The sequence below is a fragment of the Sorex fumeus genome, unplaced genomic scaffold, assembly GCF_029834395.1.
Source record: "Sorex fumeus unplaced genomic scaffold, SorFum_2.1 ptg000044l, whole genome shotgun sequence".
Classification (NCBI taxonomy): Eukaryota; Metazoa; Chordata; class Mammalia; order Eulipotyphla; family Soricidae; genus Sorex; species Sorex fumeus.
The window spans coordinates 69984493-70008924 of NW_026606101.1; the positions used below are offsets into that span (position 1 = coordinate 69984493).

The following is a 24432-nucleotide window of genomic DNA, read 5'->3' on the forward strand; positions in this document are numbered from 1 at the left end:
GCTCCAACATCTGCGGTGATCAGTCAGTTCCATTCTCCCTCCCACTCTAGAGCAAATGTGTTGTTTCTTTGTTTATTTAAGTGCTCATACCACGTTGACCTAGCTCAGTTGAGTGTATTTAACTTAGCCCTCGCATTACACAAGCCTTCCCATCTGAGTTTTGTGTTGTCCAGTCATCAAAATCTTTTACAGCTCTTAGTTTCTGTTAGTTGCTTTTGAAATAGGGATCAGGTATGGGTTAGGGTATGCTGGAGGTTCGTAGGATACTAGGAACTTTACATAAGAATTTGTCTTTTAGTCAATAAAAAAAATACATAGCTCAGGGTCGTTATGGTGGGGGGAAATGTGTATATTAACCTGATATTACACCAAAATATGCCGGGATTTCAGGTTTCTTTACACTAGAATTATAAAAGTCAGTTTGCTTGTGACTTAAATTTTAAGAATTAAGGAATCACACTGATTGATAAAAACACAAATCTTTATTCTAGAGCAATATATTTTGCTGCTTACTCAAACTGCAAGGAGAAGTTGAATGGTGTATTAGATCCTGATTCTACCCAGGTACACATGATTTCAGCTGCAATGGCAGGTATGAATATATAGTATTAAAAAAAGAAAGCTACCTGTAGCCTAGTATTGATATTAAAACCAAGGTTGAATACTGAATTAAGATAATTTATGTTGAAAAGTTTAATTAATGTGCTTGTTATTGAATAGCATCTGCAAAAATTAATTTTTACATTTATTAGTATATGCTAAATTTCATCAAGAGTCTATGCTACCTGTGTTCAAATGCCTTTTTTTGTAATTAGAATTTTAAATAATAGTATATAAGTAATGCATTTATATTGTCTTGTGTAATTCACTATATACTTACTTAGAGATCACTTTGAACAGTTTTAAGAATCCAAACTTAGTTTACTGTATGCTGTAGAGCTGCAATTTATTCTTCTCTCCTCAATTTCTGTTAGTGCCTTTTCCCTTTTTGCTGCATGTTTTGGCCTCTGTCTGAAATGTGCCAGCAGTTCTTGGTAAAGTATTCATTTTGTCCTGTGCTCAAATGCTGAGATTTTTTAGAGTCATGTGTTAACTGATAAGTCTGTTACTGTACTGTCTGTATTTTGAAGGGTTTGTTTAGTACTACTCCACATGAATCAGTTAGAGGACACCTGGAATGTAGGCACTGGCTGTCGGTGCATGCTTGCTCTGAGAATGTTTCTGACAGTTTGCTGAGCTCTGTTGCAGATTCATACTTCCAAATGAAGTTATGACTTCATAAAGCAAATTTTAGCTACTTCCACCTTCATCAGTTGTTTGATAAATGAGTGCCTTGGACTCTTAACCATTTTCTGTTTACAAATAAATTGGGCCAAATTGAACCACATTTATGAAGTGTACTTTTGAAATACTCATTTCTGAAAGGTCAATGGCCATATGTTAAATTCGTGTATACTTTGAAAATTTTTTTCCAGACCTCTTATCCACTAATTGTTGACTCTGAAGTTTGAAAGCTAAGAGGTACTATCTTAAGAATATAGGTGGTGAAATATTTGAAATAGCTTAAGCAATGTAATTTACATCATCCTCCTTTAACTGTCTCTGGACTGCAGAAGTTGGTCAATACAGATTCAGGTTTCAAGTATTAGTTCTTTAATACCATGGAGATTATCTAGTTACAACTAGAATTTTTTTCTTTTTGGTGGTTTTCGGTTTTGGGGCCACACCTTGCAGTGCTTAGGAACTACTCCTGACTTGGACCATGTGGTGCCAGGATTAAACCTGGACCTATGGCATGCAAAGTATACATTCCAGCTCTTTGAGCTTTCTTCCCCTAGAGTTTTCTTTAATGTGCTTTTTACATATGTTGAATACAGGTAAATAGGATTTCCCTCCCTTATAAAAATTTGAGTGGGTCTAAGGTAAAGTTAGTGGCCAATGATAAACTGTCTAACTGCTGTAGTAGGTTCTTTCAGAATGTATTTCTGGATTACTAGAGTTAATTTTCTTTTGATCCCATAAAATTTTTGAAGAAAGTGACATCAAGACAGTAGATAAGCAGTCATGTTCAGTTTAGATTTTGTTACTATATTTATTATTATAAATGTTGAGTGTCAGAATATAATTAACTCCTCAGATCACCTTTTTTAATTAGCCTTTCTCATCAGAAATTATTACCGTATTTATATTACATTGCAAAAAATTTCAGTATTACTGCACTTTTCCCCTCAAATGTGTACAAATGTTAACTCAGTTTGCTTTATCTGTGTACATTGATACTAGTTTCCAACTTGAGTCTGTGGAGTTTCGATGAAATTTTCGCACTTGATGTGAGATCGTTGCACTTTATATTTACTGTGTAATTTGAAAATACTTCTTTGATTTGTTTGCAGTGGCAATTTTCTGAGAATTGTGTTTCCAGAGCTTCCTTGCACTATCCATGAGCATTAACATTTAGCTTTGCAGTTTTTGTACATAATTCCTTGGTGAAGCTGAGTGGTTCTCTGCAGACCCAATAAGGTAGCCTTTTGCCCCCTTCATTCTTCAGCTAATCTAGATTAGTCTGCCTCGATTTTTCTTCAGAGTCATTTGGAAAGGTTCTCAATATAAAATGGGCAAAGTGCTTAGGGCCATGTGAAAAACTAGTTTTTTAACTGGCTGTAGCCTCCCCTAAAAAAAATGCTAACCTTGTCATTTTAGTACTGAAAAATCGCTTAAATAGACCATCAGTGATAAATGTCTTCAAGATTTTGGCACACCAAATAGTACACATTAATGATTTTTATACTGCAGTGTTCCTAGTAAACCTTATAATCAGTTGCGTTTTGCATTCCTATGAACTTGAGTATTTAGATTCTAAATCTTTAAAAGAACAATCAGTCTATCTAAACTGGTTTTATTTTCATCTGGTTTTGTGTTTCAAGATCTATCTGTAGGGATTTGTTCGTTTTTTGTTTTTGGGGCCACACCCAGCAGTGCTCAGGGCTTTCTCCTGGCACTCAGAAACGAATGGGATGCTGGGAATCAAACGCAGGTTAGCAACATGCAGGACAAGCACCCAGTCTGCTGTGCTCTCGCTCCACCCCCATCTGAGTAATTTGTAAACGTGAAAGATTAAGCTCTATATTTTTGTGCATTGAGAATTGTGAGGATATTTAATCAAATTAAGTAATGTTGACATTTTGTTTTACCTGCCATTCCTATAATCCCGCCACAGAGTCATCATTGTCGGGCTAAGTATGTTTTAGCTATCAAAGGTACTTGTTTTATTGAGGGTGTTTTACTTCTTTGTTTCCTTTTAAATAAATTGACATATCCCTCTGTAAATACTTGTAGAAGTTCCATTTTATACTAATTCCCCATTTTTGTAAGTTTTTTTATGGCCTATGTATTCTGTGGCCTGTGTATGACTATAGTGTAGTTGTTTAATATACTACAAACCTACTTGGTTTGCTTTATAGCACTAGTGTTGTTATTCATGATCCTTTTTTTTATTGGGACTTTTAACATTTTTTTCTTTTTACTTGAAGTTTAGTGTAAAGGTTAAGTTTTTACTCATAATATCTTGGAAGTAGGTTTTTTTTTAATGTTTTGTTTGTCCGTGGCAGCTCACTATGCCAAATGGATGGTTGACATATATTTTATATGTTTGTGTGTAAATGTTTTTCCGTTTTTGTTTTGTAGAACACAAGAAATTAAAGACAAAATAATCCAAAATATTGTCTAGCAATGGATGTGCGATATTAACTGGCAGTAGTACAAAAGGTTAAAGGTATTATTTTAAAAACATATGCAGCATTTTATTAAAAATATTATAGTTGCAAAATTTCTTAAATATTACGGGATTTTCTTTAAGATACGTAAAGAAAGAAAGTTGATTTATAGTTTCAACTCTGATTACCATAGATTAAAATGGGATCTGATAGTAGTGTCTGAAAATTTTCTTAGATTCCCGTTTGACAAGGTTAGCATTTTTTCTTTAAGGAAAACTTGGTCCTTTAGGTAAGTATTTGGACTCTGAAACTGCTACAGATAGCAGAATTTTCAGTTCTTGGTGCATTTTTAAAATACAATTTATGACCCATTCTGATATTCCTTCATTTTTCTTTTTAATTTAAAATTTTCAAAAAATTAGATCTCACAGTAAATATTTTTCAAATCCTTCCAATGGGATTCATTTTGTACACATGTTTCTGATGAGGTCACTGCTTGTTATTATGATACAGAAAAGCCTGTGTCTATTTTAGGCATTTACTGTACATTTCTCCCGAGAAAAGAGTGAGATCCTGTCATCTCATGCTCCCCATCCGCAGGTCACTCCTGTAGAAATATGGACTAACTTACACCTCGTGAGTACTCATCTGAGCATCTCTTGCAGCCTCTAGTTTAAGAACACACCCTGGGAATTGATAATAGCTGTGGAATTAGTTTATAGAGGCGGGAAAAGAACTTTTGTTTCCTGAATTGACGGTATCTGAGTATTTCAGAGTTTAATTCTGATTCCTTCATAAAATTCCTTCTAGAAGGAAAGTGGGTAACTTTTTAGTCATTGTGTAATAAATGCCTGGGGTCTTCAACTTAGCTATATAGTCCTGACTTCCAAAGATTTTGGTAACAGTCTTTAAAGTATACATTTGTAAATGATATAATACTGCTGGACAACCTGTAGGAAGATTAGTAGTTCTCTTTGCTTAACAGATTTAAAATCTAATTCCCTGCTTCCCACACTCTTATCTATTGATACTTGGCTTTCGACTCTCCTACTATAATACTTAGAATTACTTAGCAAACAAATGCAGGATAATAATATATAGAGTCTTAGACGTTTTGGTTTTAAATGGGATCTTGGGCTTAGGTTTGATTTGGAGTTTGTTGTTGTTTTTAACTTTAATGCTTTTAGAGCATGGGGTGGGCTTTGATGTAGAAGTCAAGAAACCAAAGTTCTGAAAATGAATACATTATTACAGGTGTCACTCACTTAATGAAATAGATATTTTCATGAAATTTACTTTAGGCCGGATTTCTGTGCCATCTGTTTTTCCGTTTTTTATTATCAGAGGGAGATTTTAACATTGCATTATGAAATACTTTGTTTTACTATGCGTAAGCAAAAAGGCCAAGAAGCAATTTTTTCAAAACTGCTTGTAACAACATACTAACAATCCTGCTAGCCCTATGGCCCTTTGCCTTGACTGCCTCGAGAGCAATGTCATTCTTAACCCGGAGAGTCTTCACATGCTTCTAAGTCCGTTTTACTGGTTAACTGTGTGCAGAATATTAATATGTATTAACATCGCCACGATTTTATAAAATTTAAATGTCAAAATTAAAAATTATAGAAAACTAAATATGAAGGTTAATGTTGCCCAATGTTTGCCTTTTTGTCAACTTCAACTTCAGATTGCCTTATTGTAATCTTCATTTACAAAGTTTTATTTCTTCACAACTTGTTTAATCTTGAATAGTCAAATTTTTCTATATTTAACTAGCCTAATAATTTCTACTTAAGTTTGAGTGTCATTGGTTAAGAGAAAGTAATTATATAAGTTAGACAAGGACCAGTTTTAATTGGTAAGGGCCCAACAGTTAAAAACCTGTGTATTATGCTAGACTTTTTATTTAACCTAATGGTTTACTGTAGGCAGATTAATGTCTTTCTTACTGGGAGATTAATGTCTTTATGATAAACACCAAGCATATTGGCAAAATGGAACAAAAGCGGCTGTAGTCAGGGCAGACTATTAATAGAGGGAAGAAGTGACAACGTTTCTCTAACCTACATTTAAAAACTGTCCTGTTCTGTAGGTTCATTTGTGTTTAAAAGTGAATTTTATTTAATTAAGAAATAACTGTTGTTTGCATACTGCCACAGTTTATTAATATTTACAGAAAATAATTGTTACTGAAATTTGCTAGTGGCGACTAAAAAAATTGGGTGGACAGTTTTTGGGTTTGTTTTGTTTCTGGGCCACACTGGGCAATACTCAGTGCTACTCCAGGCTCTGTACTCAGGGATCACTCCTGGCAGTGCTCAGGGGATCATATGGGATGCCAGGGATCAAAACCCAGGTCGGCCGTGCCCTGACTACTGTATTTTTGCTCCAATCCCCTGGGCAGATATTTTTAAAATGTGTATCTGAGGGGATTTATTTCAGCCTCATTTTGTAGAATTTTACATCTTGATTATTAGGTAGAAATTTTTGAAGTAGAATTTTTATCAAAGAAACTTACTTTATTTTCAAGCAAAATTAATAAATGAGATTTTTACTTCAACAAGGTTCAGAGATTTGGGTTGTTTTGATTTGGTTTTTTTTGGAGGGGGTATTCTTTTGGCAGTTTTTTGTGACATAAATAGTTTTGTTTTGTGAATATGAGAGAGAAGAGAGGAAGCCCCATAAAGTAAAGGAAAGAAACAAAATAACCAGGCTTGAAAGCAGGCCATCAGAACTGGGGTTATTTTGGTTTTCAAATTTTAATTAAAATAAACCAATAATGATAGAAATAATTGAGACCAATGCAGAATACATCGCACTTAGTAGCATTTAACTAATAAACCTCAAAATATTCAACTAATACAAACACTTAAGTCTTCCACTAAAGAATCATTAAATTAGATATGACTAGAATACTGATTTTCTAATTCATACTTGCTTTAAAATATAATTTAAATAGCTTTAGTTTGACATTTTTGAAGTTCAAGAATGAAAAAATAATGTGTAATTTCTCAAGCCACATCATGAAAGAAAAATATTTTCCAAACAATAAATTCAAATGGTCTAATTCATATTTTTCCTTTTTTTAACCCAAAATATAAACATAAAAAGACCCTCTTACTTAAAAATGGTCTTTTTGTGACAACTGTTCAACATTTTAAAACTGAATATTTTTTTCTGGTTAATTTTGGGTTTTGAGCTACATGAAGCAGTGATCATAGTAACTCCTGACTCTGCTTAGGGATTAGTCCTGGCAGTGCTTGGGAGACTATATGTGTGTCAGGAATTGAACCCAGATCTGTCGCTTGCAAGGGAAGTGGCCTATTACCTATCTCTCCAGTCCCTATTTAGTATTTTTTAGTTGCTGGGGTTAAACCCAGGGCTTCCTATATATGAGGCATGTGCTGTACCACTGAGCCACAGACCTAAATTATTATTGTTCAAGTACCAGCTGAGGGGGCTAGAGCAAATAGCATAGCAGGTAGGGTGTTTGCCTTGCACGCGGCCGACCCAGGTTCGATTCCCTGCATCCCATATGGTCCCCTGAGCACCACCAGGGGCAGTTCCCGAGTGCAGGGCCAGGAAACCCCTGTGCATTACCAGGTGTGACCCAAAAAGAAAAAAAATCAAGTACCAGCTGATACTTAGAGATTGGTCAGGTTCTAGTTTTATCTATATGAATGTATGTAGTACTAAAAGTGCTTCAGGGAAATGGATTAAAATAACCACTGTAAAATTATTAGTGGAGTTAATCTAACTTTCCACCCCCCTTGAGAGATTCTATTTGAGCATTTTTTTTGTTTTTTTGTTTTGTTTTGTTTTGTTTTTTAGCATTCTTTTGTGAAATAACTAGTTATTTCTTTAGTGGATTAGGGGAATAAAAATATTTGTTTGGCGGGGGACCAGAACAAATAGTATAGCAGGACACTTGTTTGCGTGCAGCCGACCCAGGTTCAATCCCTAGCACCCCATATGGTCTCCCAAACCCACCAGGAGTGATTCCTGAGTGCAGAACCAGGAGTAAGCCCTGAACACTGCTGGGTGTGGCACCAAAAATTTGTTTTTGTTTGGGGCACACTTGTCAGTGCTTGGAACTACTCCAGGCTCTGTGCTAGTGGGTTGCTCCCAGTGATGTTCAGAGGACCAAGGATCATGCAATCCCAGATATCCAACCCAGGCCTCCCCCTTCCAAAGCTTGCTCTCACCAGCCCAAAGAAGATAAAAGTTGAATTAGTTCATCATAGAAGGGGCAAGAATCAGTCAACAAAATTGCAGTTTTTGTTTTGGTAGGTGGGAGGAAATGATACTCAGCTCTTTTCAGTGGCTATTCCCAGCTCTGCTCAGGAGTCACCCAGGTGGCACTTGGAGAACCATTTAAGCAGTTTAACAAAATTATATTTCTAGATATATTGATTGGTGTGCACATCAGCACTTCTGTTTCCAGAAGTATTTTACTCATATTCATGTTAAATGTGCTGATTGCATTCTGCCTTTCTAAAATAATGGGTGTGACCTGCTAGTATATGATAGAATAGAGAGTATTAAAATGATAATTCCAAAAAAATTTTCTTATATAGATTTTCATTGACTTCTAGGCCAGTGAATAAATAACAGGTCTCTCACTTTTTTTTTTTTTTTTTTTGCTTTTGCTTTTGCTTTTTGCGTCACACCCAGCGATGCACAGGAGTTACACCTGGTTCATGCACTCAGGAATTACTCTTGGTGGTGCTCAGGGGGCATATGGGATGCTGGGAATCGAACCTAGGTCAGCTGCGTGCAAGTTAAACGCCCTGCCCACTGTGCTATTGCTCCAGCCCCAGGTCTCTGACATTTTTGTACCTAAGCTTTGGGGAAGTAGTCTTCCTAAGTCCCTTCATCAAGCTGCATTCATGTGCAGCTATTTTTTTTGTTTTGTTCGTTTATTTATTCAGAATTCAGGCGTAGTTTGGAGAATACTAGGAAAATCGAGAGGAGAAAATAAATACTAACTTAGCAGTATCCTCTTCCAGAGATCTTAATCTACTGCCTCAAGTGGCCCATTGTAGAAGTTCCCCTTTCACTGATGGCACATCATAGCTAACTTTTAAGGTCAGCCAGATCTGCCTTCAGTCCTGAATTTCTCCCTTACGGAAGTGCCACTTCAAAAATTGTTGAATTTTATGTGTGGGTTTTTTTTTTTTTTTGAGTCTTTGTGTTTAGTAGATTAAAAATGCATTTGTCATTTTAACCCTAACAGAGACCTTGCCTCTGATACCATTATTTAACAGTATTAGTGTGTGTTTTTAAGGCCAGTGCTGAGATTCATGTTGAACACTTGTTGAGCATAGTGATTGGGGTGGTAATTGAACACCAAGTAGCTTTTATAAGAGCATGTTAAAAACAACCCCCCCCCCCCAAAAAAAAAACTAGCCCAAAATATCTCTGTCGAAGTGGGTTTCTGGATTCAGCCTAAAGAGGGATACAGGATATTCTGAATACGTCCAGAGAGATATTTTTACCTAGGCAGAGAATTCTCTTAGAATCTTTTAGTTATGGTCAGGATACAGATTTTTAAAAGTATACATTTTCATGGTTGATTGGATGTGTAAAATAAAACTGTAAAGCTTACACCAGTAGCTTGACATTTATATGCATTTTCTTTAATACATATGTATATGATTTTTAAAAACCATATAGTTAACGTGTTCTTAATTTTTGCCAAAGTTCATTTTAAACATGTTTGTTTAGGTTTTACTGCGATCACAGCAACCAACCCCATTTGGCTTATAAAGACTCGGTTACAGCTTGATGCGAGGTATGTACATTTATCAAACTAAAAGTTGGGTTTAATTTATCTTTCTATAAATTTCTGTGTGTTGGTTATCTAAGCTTATTTTTCTTAGCTTTTGTTGCTGAATTTGTTTTCTGGGACTTGGGTCTGCCATCAGAAGCATCGATCATGTTCCAGGGGATGGGGCTTCGCTCACAGAGCTGGAGTAGGCGCTTGGCATGCAGGAACCTGTGTTCCATCCCCAGTCCGACAAGCACTACACTGGGGCGGCCCCAAAGCAAGTGAATAAAATAATATCCAAGACAGTATCTTTTGGAGGGAGGGGACCACACCCCACAGTGCTCAGGATTTACTCCTGCCTCTGCACTCAGGAATTCCACCTGTGGTACTCAGGGAACCATAGGGGATACCAGGGATCAAACCCAGGTCAGCATGCACAGAAAGGGCCCTCCCCATTGTACTATCGCTCTGCGCGCGCCCCCTCCCCCCAGTTTCTTATGGGTTGAACTTTTTCAGATAGGTTGCAGGTTGGACCACACCCAGCGGTGCTCAGGGTTTATTCCTGGCAGGGCTTGGAAGATCATCTAGGCTGCCCAGGATCAAACCCAGACTAGCTACGTTCAAGGCAGGTGTGCCTTGTACCTACAGTTTAGGTACTTACGGTACTATCTCTCTGGGCCCCTAAACCATTTCTTACAGATAAGGTCATATATATTAAAACTTAAAATTGTAGGGGCAAGAGTGATATTGTAGTGGGTGGGGTGCTTATCTTGCATGTAGCTTTTTATCCCCAGCACCTTATGTGGTCTCCCAAGTACTGCCAGGAGTAATTTTTGATTGCAGAACCAGAAATAAGCCCTGAGCACCACCAGGTGTGGTCTCCAGAATTTAAAAAAAGGAACAATTACATACTTGTATAAGCTAGACCTTAAATAGCTAGGAAGACCTTCATGGGAATAGTACTTAAGTAGTTGATAATTGTGGAGGTTCTTATTTATTGTTCACTTGAGTTGTTGACAAGTTTGGGACAGAAGAGGAAATCTAAAATGATAATTTAGAATTTCTGATTTTACTTTATGAGTTAAAGAGGCCTATATTTCTGTTGTATTTTACTTGTCTGGTTTAAAAATGTACTGCTGGGGCCTGAGAGAGAATAACAAATTGGCATGTTGCCTACCCAGGTTTAATTTCCAGCAGAGAGTAAGTTTCTCTGAACATCCCAGCTGTGGCCCAAAAAACAAAAAATCAAGCAAAACAAAACCTAGACAACTTTACATGAATAAGACTTTTCTTTCTTTTTTGTTTATTCTAGGAACCGTGGGGAAAAGCGCATGGGTGCTTTTGAGTGTGTTGCTAAAGTGTATCAGACTGACGGACTTAGAGGATTCTATAGGGGCATGTCTGCGTCGTATGCTGGCATCTCAGAGACTGTTATCCACTTCGTTATTTATGAAAGTATTAAGCAAAGACTACTGGAGTATAAGGCTGCTTCGCCCATGGAAGATGATGAAGAGTCTGTGAAGGAAGCATCTGATTTTGTTGGAATGATGCTAGCCGCTGCCACCTCAAAGACCTGTGCCACGACTATAGCCTATCCCCATGGTAAGGGTGTGTCTGTGTTGAGACACCTTCACTGACAGCCTTTTCATTTAAGCCTTTATTTACTGGATTCTGCTATAACAAAATCAGGTTCTTTGGGAGTTGTTTGTAATGGCACCATTCTGTGTAAACAACCAGCCTGTATGTGCTGTATAAGCACAGCGGTGAGTTACCATTCTTTCTGTCTAGACCAAGATCTATTCGGGCATCAGTCACATTCTACCAGGTGACATTTGGACAGATTTGATGAGGGGGACGTTCCCCAGGGTCTAATCCTGGGTAAGCACAGCCTGACTCTAGACCTGTTGGTGCTCGGGCCAAGGATGCAGAGATACTAGGGCCCAGCAGTGGCAGGTGAGAGCAGCAGATGGTGCCAAAGCTCAGATTCATATCCTGTACATGTAAGTTTGTGTTCTACCTCCAGCTATGATCCATAGGCCCTTTGATGCCCTGCTTTGTTCACTCATGCAGCAGAGCAAAAGCTCTATCAGAAAAGTGAAATAGACCTCGGAGGCATTTGTGCTAAAATGTCGCTTATGAACATCACAAACTCCCAAGGAAAGAGTTTTACTAAGTTGAATCAGGAACAGGCTCCATTTTCCTGAAGGACGCCCCAAAGGTCTGTACGAGAAGTCAGAAGCATATGGTGTGGGCAGCACAGTTGGGTCCTGGCTTCTACCAGAGGACTAGGAGCGGGGGGATTGTCACGTGAGGGCAGTGGTGGACAGTGGTTAGCCTCTTGCCCTTTGGAATCAGAAGAGGCTCTCTCAGGAGTCTGGCCACACAGGAATCCAGGAGGACGCCATTCATCACATCTACTTACCAAGACTGCTGAAAGTTGGGGAGACACTGGGGGCCAAAAGAGCAGGCTCTGCATTCAGTGGGCAGCTGAAAATCTTGCCCAGCCTGACCTGCACTGACTAACCCTCAGAGTGACCCCAGTTCCCACACTTTTTAGGATGAAAATTTGCACTTGCTGTAGTCTTCTCAGATATCTTTCAGATCTAGAATTATGAATACTGGTTGACTTAGTTGACAAATGGTGCCTTTTACCTGGCAGTTTAGATTTTTAAATTTATGATTACTCCTCATGAAGTTTGATCTTGAATCTGTAGGCTATTGTAGCTAGATTGATTTTGTGTCTCATATTACCTTGTCACTTTTGGCTCACTGTCTACCTGTATCACCTGTGGCACCATTTTGGTGTCTTTTCCTGATCTCTTCTTCTCCCTTGATCTGTATAACTGGTGCACATGTTTGGGGTCTTGGAGGGGCCACGTACAGTGATGCCCCGCAGCTGTTCTGTCTCTGTGCTCAGGAGTGACCCTGGTGGTACCCAGGACCATATGTGGTATCCAGATCAAACTGGGGCTGAGTACATGCAAAGCAAGTGCCTTACGTCCTGTGTCTCTCTGTATGTCCAGTACTTTTGATTTTTGCTGAGTGTCTTAGAAGTTTGGTGTTATTGCATGATTTTGACATATACATAAAAATTCACTCCTGAGGCATGAAATGTAGCTCAGCAGTAGAACACACACACATTACATGGTTCATATAGAAATATGAAACACTAGGCTCAGTTCCCAGCATGCCTCCCCACTCTCCATCAAGAAAGAAAATGGCTCATTTGTGGGGGTTGGGTTCCTAAACAGTGCTCAGACATCCCAGGACTCCTCCACCAATTGGGTGGCTGTCTCAGTGAGAGGCTCCAAGGAGATGGAGCTTGCTTGGACCCTGAGGTTCTATTCTGGCTGCTCTCCCCATGCTTGGGGGTCTCCAGAGGTCATCCTGCACACTTGGGGCCCTATGGCGCGTGGGGTAGGCCATAGGCGAGGCAAGTGCTTTAACTAAACCCTGTGCCATCTCCCCCACCCCAGAAAAGGGACTCTGGTACTAAGTTTATGTTACACAAACTGCTGAGTGGGATTTGGTCAGGATTAGGGGTTACAGAGATAACCTTAATAGCACTGTCCTGTTAATCCTTAATACTTATAGATAATCATTTTTTCCCCCCTCCCAAACAGAAGTTGTAAGAACGCGACTACGTGAAGAAGGGACGAAGTATAGATCGTTTTTTCAGACATTATCTCTGGTGGTTCAAGAGGAAGGTTATGGGTCTCTTTACCGCGGCCTAACAACTCATCTGGTGAGACAGATCCCAAACACAGCCATTCTGATGGCCACCTATGAGTTGGTGGTCTACTTACTCAATGGATAGCAGTGCCGGTGGCCAGACTGGGAAGAGGGAAGACCAAAGGATGACAGTGGACCATGGAGTATCAGAGCCAGCATGGTGGACAGAAGAAAACGGTTTGGGAACATGTAACTATGCCCAAGTGCGAGTTTGGTTGTAGAGATTAAAGTAACTGTGCTAAATTGCTTGGTCTTTGCAGTGATATGAAGGAATCCTCGGCTCTCTCCAAGGAAATGCCTTTAGAAGCACTCCTTCCTCAAAATTGCCATTTTCTCTACCTTGGCCACACAGGCCAGTTGCATTTTGTTTATGGCAGAATACAGGTTTTTATTTCTGAGCACTTTGCCAACCTTCTCCAGAGCTATCCCCAGCTCTGCACTCTGCTGTGGCAGATGAAAATAGTATTGACAGTGGCCCGCTTCTGTTGGGTTCCTCTGCAGCTCTATGACAGAACAGTAACAATGAGCCCTTCAGAGTTAATTTCCTTTTTTTTTCTTTTGAGAGGAGCTGGCACAGTAATTTTGAAGTCAGTTGTTTGGCTTTAGTGGTTCCCTGTTTCTGACAGTAAACACAGTGCATGTAAAGATCTGTGGTCGGGCCCACCACTCACGGGGCCTGGCTTCCAGCATGGCCTGGGCACTTCCATTGTTGGTATCGCAAACTCAGGTGGTACTGGGGTAGGACAAAGGAAACCATATGATGTTGATTCCTGGTCATTTCAGTGTCTTGGGCATGTCCTATCCTTTCTAACTTCCATGATACGGGGATGAACACAACGGTCTTTTCAGTGATATATTATTCAGGTTAGGAATATGAGTTCCCATCAGACCTAGTGACCATTTTCTTAAAGTGGAAGAAATCAATCTCTTCTGGCTCTTTCTGTTGACGTATTAAAAACAAAAAAACTACAAAATCCTTTGCATAATTTCCAGAAGATCTATAAATGAATTTATTTTGTAGAGAAAATGGTAATGTTTAGTTTGCCCTTGCCCTTTTCCCAGAAAGGAGGTGCCTGATAAAACTGGGGTGCCTAGAAACACTGCGGAGAGGGGCCTCTGCTGTCCCGCAGCAGGCGGCGCACCACGCCGACAGCCCTGAGCATTTGAGCCACCGCTTTTGAAGAGAGGTTCCTCCTGTCCTGCTTTCCTGAAGGCGAAATTGTAGAAAGAGGGGAAGCAGATTCAGTGTGCCAAGGGGCTTGAGCCCCTGCAGGGTGCCGTTGAGTGAAATTGCACCTTGAATACTTCTGTGTATTACGTGTATGGCCCTTAGGAGGATATTTGCTGTAATTCTATTAAGAAACTTCTGCTTCTGGATGTTACTATACAGGTATATGAAACTTCTGTAATTAAACTCCAGTGTAGCGCTCATTCCATATACATGGACTGTACGTTTTGTGCAATGGCTTTATCTTAAGAAATACTCTGGATGCACTTTGTGGCCTTGATGAGAGGTGGGGCTGGGGGGCGAGTACAAGGGAATTCCACATGAAGATGATTTATTTAAGGGTATTGCCATGTATGAATGAGACAAACAGTGTTCCTGACATTTTCCGGGGTCTTAGGTGAGTGGTGGAGGGCTCCAATATGAATGTCAGAAGTGTTCTGTGTGTGCACTGTAGTGCCCTAGTACCCTCAACATTCTAGAAACTTCTGTGATGTCATGGTAAGCGTTCTCTGTTGTCACCAGTGAATTCAGTGTCCTCCACCCTCTTAACTTCCTTATGCTCACTAACTGGATGTTTTTGAGGTGCTTCAATTGGAATTTTTAAATATTCCAATCTATTTGGAGACCAAAGGCAAATTCACATTCATACCTTTGGGATAAGACATACCTTTGAAGGGGAATTTCAGCTTTGATGTTTATCAGGAGGATCATGCCAGAAAACAAGCGCAGCAAAAGGCTCGTAACTTCAGTCTCCAGAAAGCCTCTGTCTATACAGTATTTGCCTTTTCAGGTGCCACTTACTGCCTACTCAGTGCCATTTGCCTTGTGAAGAGCTGTAAACATTGGTTGTGTTGAATGTGTAACAGATTGCCGAATCATAGTGATCTGTACCCCTGAAATGATGAAGAATGACCCGAAGACCAGCAGTTAAGGCAGAACATCATCTTGCTTCATTGTAGCAAATCCATGACAAGTGCCCTTCCAGAATGGACACCTATTCTGTTCCCATTTGTACTCAGCAAATAAGATTCACCTTGACCTTTAGTGCATTATATTCCACTTTTATGTGATTATGTATGTACAGAAGAAGATCTCCAGGGTCTTAGAGTTTGTATCTTTGTGCAAGGACTGAAAAGGAGCAATGCAGTTTATTTCGTTGTTTTATTTTTTACCCCAAAAGCACAATCTTCCATTTAGTTTATATATGACAAAGTTTTAAAAAGAAAGCTACACTGGCACCGGAGAATTAGTACAGTGGATGGGGTGCTTGTCTGCACTCAGCTGACCTGGGTTTGATTTTTCAGCACCCCACATGGTCCCCCCAAGCTCACCAGGAGTGATCCCTGAGTGCAGAGCCAGGTATAAGCCCAGAGCATTGCTGGGTGTGGCTCAAAAAACCCCAAAAAAAGTATATGTAAAGGTTGAGTATTAAGTGTCTGAATGTTTTCTGGAGTTTTTTTTTTTAATGCACCACCATTTAAAAAAAAATACTTGGCATTGGAAAGAACTTTTTCGTCAGTTTTCTTTTAAATTGCTTTTTATTTCTAGTGTAGAGGTGCTCATACACTCTTGGAGTAGGTACTTTTTGTGGTAGATCTCCGAGCATTGAAGTGGACTTGGGGTTAAGACGGTAGAGACTGAAAGCGCATGCTCCACAGGACAGCAGACACACACTTTGGGACTGTCTGGCTCTCCAATGAATCCCTAAAGTCCAGAGTTCAGACTGAGAGTGACTGACCCTAAGATAGTGGGGTACCATACAGTGCTTTTAAATCCAGGAAAAGTAAACCAACAACAACACCTGTCACCAAAGCCTTGTCTTCGTTTTCATTATGTACATAACTTCTGGAGCCAGATTTTTTCCTAGGGGCCAACAAGCAATTGTAACTTTGAAACCAAGCTAGATTAAATCATCCAATCTAGCCTTTCTTCTAAAACCTAAGCCCATTGTAAATAGCATGATCATATTTGTACCAGCAGAGTTTGGGGAGTTTAAAATAGTGTTGGCTTCTTTCCTCAAGATTAACATTTTGTCATTTTCAAATTTGCTATCACTGAAAACGTTGATTCGAACCGGGGAGATGGAAGGATAGAAACGGGCCTGTCCTTTCCTCTTCAGCATTGTTTCTGTCTATCTCTGGCTGTTAACATGCTCTTCTGCCCAAACTGGAGGGAGCCCTGGGAGGCAGCCCCCCCCCCCCCCCCCCCACAGCCTGTTTTCTCCTGATTGATCACGACTTTAACATTCCTCAGAACATGCAGACTTCTAGAAACTTCAGTTGGGAGGAATTTTAAATGAAAGCTTTGTAATACAGTTCACTCCTGCCCTATCAAAATCTCTTCTCTATTATGCCCTTGTTTTTCTTATTCATCAGTACACTGATTTTTATGCTATTCCTTTTAGAAACTGAAAATTCTAGTGTCATTCAGTTTTTGTGCTAATAGGCATTTTGAATGTGTAGCCCTACATATGTGAATGATTTATCAGTTACAGCTTTTTACTTCAAGAATTGGCATCCTTTGACCATGTATGTGAGGTTTGCTACTGCATTTCTGTACATGACTGTAAACTATGTGCATTTACTCTGTATTTGTAATTAGCGGGATTTTATTTGAATTGTTATTCAAAAAATTAAAATATGCTTATGACAGTATGATGGCGGTCTTTTGTCTTTCCCATTGGAAATTGAGCCCAGTGCTCCCACCCACAGACCTGTGATCCAATCATAAGTTTACAGACCCGTCCCTGGTCTCTAAGCTTTGGTGTGGTAAGAATAACATCACCCTTTCTTAGAATTATTAGTGCAAAGTACATTTTAAAGTTAAATGTAAGCTTCGTTGACTTTCTTTTTCACAAACTTTTTCTTGCTGACTTTCCTACTAGAACTAGTAATGGCTCTAGGTCTTGGTCCAGACTAACTCCTTCCTAAGTTCAATAAGAATTTTCTGGATAGAAAAGGTAGTAAAAGGATTAAGACACTTGCCTTGCAGGGACCTGACCTGGGTTCAATCCCCAGCACCACGTATGGGCCCCCAAACACCACCAGGAGTGATCTCTGAGCACAAAGCTAGGAGTAGACCCTGAGCACAGGCCAATATGACCCCCCAAAACACCCTTTCCCCCAATTTTATTTTAATTATGTCCAGTGATCTTTTCACGAAGCTAAATATGAACTTTGCAAAGAATATCTGGAAGTCAGTCCTTGTGAGGTTATTTGACTCTTGGGCTCCATGGGTTGTGCTAATGGGTTGTACCTGCGGTACTATCTCTTCAAGCCACTATTAATATTTTACTTAATTTTATACTTACCCTAGACAGATATAGAAAGGAAGAAACCAAGCTACTAGAATCATCCATATAGATGTCCATCCTCAAGGTGAATTACTAGTGTAATCTACTTTTAACAATGCTGACTATATAGACATCACTGTTCTGTGGTAGTAAAGTTCATGTGAAAAAATAATTTTCACTTACAGAGACAGTAGTGAAAAATAACAGCTGGTGGGCCAGGGATATAACTCCACAATAGAGCATGTTTTTCATGTTTGAGAACCTGGCACCACAAAAAAATAGTTGGACATAAAGTTCAAAAAAATACATGAGAAGAACCCAGAGTGATAGTATAGTGGGTATGACACTTTCCTTGCATGCAGCTAACCCAGGTTCGGTGCTCTGTATCCTATATGGTCCCCTCAGCACCTCCAGGACTGATTTCTGAGTGCAGAGCCAGGAGTTAGCCCTGAGCATCATCGGTTTGACCTAAACAATTTTTTAAAAAACATGAAGAGTGGCTGGAGCGATAGCGGGTAGGGAATTTGTCTTGTATGCGGCTGACTCAGGTTCAATTTCCAGCATCCCATACGGTCCCCTGAGCACTGTCAGGAGTAATACCCGAGTGCAGAACTAGAAGTAACTCGTGCATCACTGGGTGTGACCCAAAAAAGCTATACACACACACACACACACAAGCATACACACACGAAGAAAACGATAGAATACTTGGCAACCCGATAATCAGAGCTACAATATGGCACTGGGAAATTAGCAATATTAGAATAATGCTGCCTGCTGCTAATAGATTAAGTTCTACAGGACTTCATCTCAACAGCTTTCTTCTTGGAATTTAATTCATTAAAAGCATTGCCAACAACCCCAAGGGTCTAAAAGCTCTATTCCAGAAAGACATCTGTATTACTAAGTTCATTGCAGCATTACTCACAACAACCAAACTCTGGAAACAACCCAAGTGTCTTAAAACAGATGACTGGATACAGAAACTGGTACATATACCCAGTGGAATACTACTTGGCTGTAAGAAAAGATGAAATCATGCAATTTGCCACTATGTGGATGGGTCTGGGGAGTACCACGCTGAGTGGTTATCCAGGAGAGGGCCAGAGCACTGGAGATCATAATACCACAGGTAAGGTGTTTGCCTTGGAAGCAGCTGACCCGAATTCAATCCCTGACAAGCACAAATGGTCTCCCAAGCCCTGCCAGGAGCACAGAGCGGAGCAAGCCCTGAACACCATCAGGTGTGGCTCCAAAACCAAAATAAAACGGAAAGGGGCAGATACAGAATGACCGGGCCCATCTGTGGGTTGTACAGAGACAAGGAATAGAAAATTCCCAGCAGCAGCAACTTGGAAACCGGTGTACAGAATGGAGGTTACCTACAAAGGTATGGGGGACCCTGAGACCATGGTGCAGGGAGGAGAGCACTGCGGAGAGTTGGAACCTTGTATGCATGAAAACCTAATGTGAATGGCTTAGGAAGTCAGTGGCTCAAGTGGAAAAATAATTGGAGCGGAAGAGATAGTACAGCGCGGAAGGTACTTACCTTGCAGCAAGTCGGGTTTGGTCCCTTGGCAACAGGAGTGATCCCTCATCACAAAGCCAGGAGTCGGCCCTGAGCAACACCCGGTGTGGCCCCCAAACCAAGATAAACTGAAGTAATTGTCAAATGTTCATGATCAGAATAACCTAGAAGGAAACCTAAAGAAGAGGGATAAGGGAGCAGGGAGTCGGCTCAAAGGGCTGGACTACATGCCTGGCATGCATGAGGCCCCCCTCACGAGCACCAAAGTGTAGCCCTAAAGGACAAAAGCAAAAATAAAGGAAGAAGATGCCATTATTACGGAGTGATTGACAGCAAGGCATGGGTAGCAGAATCTTCCAGCAGAACGAGGCAAAGAGGGTCGTCTGGACACACCTGCAGAGACAGGACTGGGCCAAGCTGGCACTGCAGAACCCCATGACAGAGGCACTGTTGGAGAAGGCTACTAGCTCGGGGTCAACCATGCCAGCATCGTCACCCCTTGCCTCCACTCAGCGATGCTGTCCCTATTGGGAAAGTCACAAAGGGATCAGACTTCAGTGTCAGAGACCAAACTTTTCCAACTTCAAGAAGAAAATACAGAAGACAGATGGGAGATAGTATAGCCCGTAAGGCACTTGCCTTGCACACAGCTGACTCTGGTTCCATTGCTGGCACCTCATAGTGGTTCCCCAAAGCACTGTCAGGAGTGATCCCTGAGTGCTGAGTCAGGAGTAAGCCTGGGTCTAACTGGGTCTAACCTGAGCACTGCTGGGTCTAACTCCCAAACGAAACATGTTAAAAGGACCAGGGAGGAAGCTCAGTGGCAGAGTACCTGCTTTGCACATACCCTGAGTTCCATCCCCAGGACTGAAGAAAGGCAAAAGGGAACAAAAGGGAATGCCCTGCCACAGAGGCAGCGTGGGATGGGGAGGGGGAGGGATACTGGGATCAGTGGTGGGGAGAATGGGCATGGTGGAGGGATGGGTACTCGATCATTGTATAACTGAAACCCAAGCACAAAAATTTGTAAGTCCACAACTGTACCTCATGGTGTTTCACTAATAGAAATTAAAAAAAAAAAAAGAGGAAAGGGTTTAGGCGCATGCCTTGCATACAGCTCATCCCAGTTCGATTCCTAGCACTTGCATCTGGTTACCTGAACACCTCCGGAGTGATCCCAGAGCCAGGATTTGCCCCTGAACACCACCACCAGGTGTGGTCCGCCCCAAAAATAATCATAATAAATTACCCTTGAAAGAAAGAAGGTAATTATGGACAGAAGTCCTAAATAGGAATAAAACCTAGTGGGGCGGGAGCGACAGCACAGCGGGTAGGGCATTTGCCTTGCACACAGCCGACCCGGGTTCGATTCCCAGCATCCCATATGGTCCCCTGAGCACCACCAGGAGTAATTCCTGAGTGCATAAGGCATGACTAACCCCTGTGCATCGGTGGGTGTGACCCCCCCCAAAAAAAAACAAAGATAAAACCTAGTATTCAATAAGCAAGGTGATGAAATGTTCATCTCCGTGACCGTTAGAGAACTGCAAATTTAAATCACAAGGTAACATCATAAGTCCGCAGAAGTAAATAATCAGGCAATCTCAAATGACTTAGAAGAAAGGAATTTGTATGCACTGCAGCTGGGATCGTCTAGTGCCATGATCCCTTTGGAAAAAGTTGTGCGTTGTAATTAGAAAGCTGCAGACACTTCTGCCATATAAGCTGGCACCTGCGCTCGTGGGTGTCTGCTGCTGAGAAATCCTGGCTCGCATACCCTAGGAGTCATGCACAGGAATGTCCATAGCAGCCCGGTTGCAATAGCAAAACGCTGAAAACATTCCGAGTGTCCAAGGAGAGGAAGACGGAGAAATTCACATCAGGGAAAAATGCAAGAACATGAGCGGTGTGGTCTGATCTCACGCTCATAGCTTTGTATGTGAGGAGCAAGTCCAAAAGCCTCCAGTTCATGAGATTATGCTTCTATAAGGTCCAGAAGTCTGCAGAAGCCAACATTTGTTGAGGCAGAAATGCATCTGTGTTCAAATGATAACAGACAGGGGATGGTAAACACCAATCGTTCTTCCTTCCTTTCTTTCTTTTTTTCTTTCTTTCTTGTGGTGGGTACATCCACAGAACCAGGGCTGGCGGGGGGGGAGGGCGGAAAGATAAAGCCCACGGGAGGACTTGAAGAAAAAATTGATGCTCTGTTTCACCAATAATTTAAAACCTCTTTCTCTCTTTTTTGTTCATTTTTGTTTGGGGGCTATTCCTGACTGTTCAAAGCTTACTCCTAGTTCTGTGCTCAAGAATCACTTCTGACAGGGCTCAGGGGACCATATGGATGCTGGAGATTGACCCAGGTTGGCCATGCGCAAGGCAAGCCCCTTACCTGCTGTACTATCTCTCAAGCCTAAACATATTTCCTTACTTCTCACTGACTTCTCACTGACCAGTGAATTATCCCCAAATCTAATAATCACTTAAGGGGCCGGAGCGATAGTACAGCAAGTAGGGTGTTCACCTTGTTCAAAGCTGACCCGGGTTTGATCCCTGGCATCCCATATGATTCCCCAAGCATGGCTAGAAGTGATTCCTGAGCACAGAGTCAGAAGTTACCCCCCTGAGTATTGCCAGGTGTGGCACAAAAACAGAAAAGCATCTCATCACTTAAAGCCACAAATGCTTATTGTCACTTTCCGTGTCCTACAGGTCGGGCATTCAGGCTTTGAGCTGTGAGCTGCAGCCATGATGGCCCTGGATCCTTCCTGGGAGGGGAGGGCTGTGACTCCAAGCTCACTCATGTGATTGTTGGCAGGTCCAGAGCCTCACGAGGTGCTGGACTGAACTCTGAGCCTTCCCAGCCCGGCCTCAGGCTCTCTCCCTCAGCGAATGCGACACTCCCCCAGCTTAACTCATTGCTTGCAAGACAGTTCCATGGCAAAGGCAGAAGATCAAAGACATTTCAACTCTTTTGCTTTGGGGGCCGTCCTTGGTGGTGCTCAGGACTTTTCCCTGGCTCTGCACTCAAGCATCGCTCCTGGCCGGGCTCAGGACCCATATATGGTGCCGGGATGGAACCGTGTCAGCCATGTGCAGGGCAAGCGCCCTCGCCACGGTCCAAGTTCTCTGGCTCCCACTTTAATTTTTGAATTTTATTTTGCATTGCCAGGAATCTAACCTGGAGCCTCACACAGGAAAGGTCTGAGCTCTACCTCTTGGTCCCAAAAATACAAGTATATATTTTGGGAATACACAAAGAATAGGTTGCCTTTTGTAAGTGGACTCTTACACTGTGGCTCCCAAAAATCTTTATTTTTCTACACAGTATGATTTATTGTGGGGGAGAGGGGTGGGTACTGCCAGCAGTGCCATTCCCTGCCGTTTGGCGTGGGTTTGGTTAGGGGACCGTGTGGTGTTAGGGATCAGACCAGGGTTTCCCCAGGCAAGGCATGTGCTCCAGCCGTGTGAGCCATCTCCCTGATCATATTATGTATCTTTTAATTTTTGTTTTGTTTTTGGGCCACACCCATTGATGCTCAGGGCTTTCTCCTGGCTTTGTACTCCAGGAATCACTCCTGGAGGTGCTCAGGGGACCACATGGGATGCAGAGGATCAAACCCAGATCTGCCGCATGTAAGGCAAGCTTCTTGCCTGCTGTACGATCTCTCCACCCCTGTGTGGTGTCTTTTTAAAATGTTCCTTTTGGGGGCTGGAGAAATAGCACAGTGGGCAGGGCGTTTGCCTTGCACGCGGCCGACCCGGGTTCGATTCTCAGCGACCCACATGGTCCCCCAAGCACTGCCAGGAGTAATTTCTGAGTGCATGAGCCAGGAGTAAGCCCTGTGCATCGCTGAGTGTGACCCAAAAAGATAAAAAAAAATGTTCCTTTTGCAAGTGGGAGTCATAGCACAGCAGGTGGCGCATTTGCCTTGCACGCGGCCATCCCTGACATCACATACGGTCCCCTGAACCCGCCAGGAGTGATCCCTGAGCATAGAGCCAAGCATAAGTTTTGAGCATACTCCGGGCGTGGTCCAAAAAGTAAATATAAAATGAAAATATGTCCTGGTTTATCCAAGTGGGTCCGATGTAGTCACCACAGTCTTTATACCTGGGGAAGAGGAAGCAGAGACAGAACGAAGAGAAAAACTCAGCAAGGGCCCAAGCGATGTCTCAATACATCCTCTGCGTGAGAGCTCTGGCTTGGATCTACGGCCCCATGTGTGCCCCAAACACAGCACCATCATGGCTGACCCCAGAACAAGACAGAACAAAAATCCCAAGAATCAGTTGGTCACTGTGGGCATGAAGATGGAGCAGGCCTGGAAATGTGGGTTTCATCCAAAAGCTGAAAGAGGAAAAAAAAAACCTTACATCCCCCAAATCCTCCAGAAAAATTAATTATTTTGGTTCTGCTTTGGAGCAGGGGTTGGGGTTCGGGATGGAAACATCGAAAATATAGCGGTGGGAAGATGTAATGGTGGTGGGATTGGTGTTCGGATATTGGTGTTCGAATACAAATGTAATCAAATATTGTGAGCTACTTTATAAAAATAAAATTTAAAAAAAATTGTATGCCTGAAACTCAACTATGAATAACAGTAAATCACAAAGCCTCAATTTAAAAAATTACAATAAATAAATGAAGTTAAAAAAAAGAAATGCATCCCAGAGGCACCATCTGATTTTTCTCAAAATACAGACCAATCAGTTTGCATGACCCATAACTTGGGTTTGTCTTACTTTAGCTTTATGATTAGATTAATTTTTGTACTTGAGTGGAAAAGGCTGCAGGGGAGTGACTGTACAGTGGGTAAGATGTTTTGCCTTGCATGTAGCCAAGCCAGGTTCGATTCCTGAGACCACATCTGTGATTCCAAATGCGGTGCCAGGAGTAAGCTCTGGGCACCGCCCTGTGTGGCCTAAAACCTAAAAAAGAGAGAGCACAGATGTGATGTTGTGTTATAGTCAGACGTTTAAGGAAGGAAGCCATAAATCTCCAGAAACAGCTAGAAAATAATTACCAAGGCAAGCCAGTTTACAATTTATATGAAAAACAGTTTAAGGAAACAATTCATTCCAATGTTTCTCTTAAATGACACAGGTTTCTAATAGAAAAAGTTTGGCTGGAAATAGGATGTTTTGGGGCTGGATAGTACAGCGGGT

The 24432-nt window shown here is 41.4% G+C and overlaps 1 protein-coding gene across 2 annotated transcripts in view; it reads left to right on the forward strand.

The window, feature by feature from the left end:
• SLC25A36 (solute carrier family 25 member 36) overlaps positions 1-17100 on the forward strand; it is a 40475-nt gene extending 23375 nt beyond the window's left edge. For both annotated transcript variants that reach the window (XM_056121317.1, XM_056121316.1), the window contains exons 4-7: positions 492-592; positions 9441-9507; positions 10796-11085; positions 13107-17100. In XM_056121317.1, the coding sequence (XP_055977292.1) occupies positions 492-592; positions 9441-9507; positions 10796-11085; positions 13107-13300 (652 nt within the window). In that variant the 3' untranslated portion in view covers positions 13301-17100. The remainder of the gene's footprint in view (positions 1-491; positions 593-9440; positions 9508-10795; positions 11086-13106) is intronic.
• The last annotated feature ends 7332 nt before the right edge of the window (positions 17101-24432 follow it).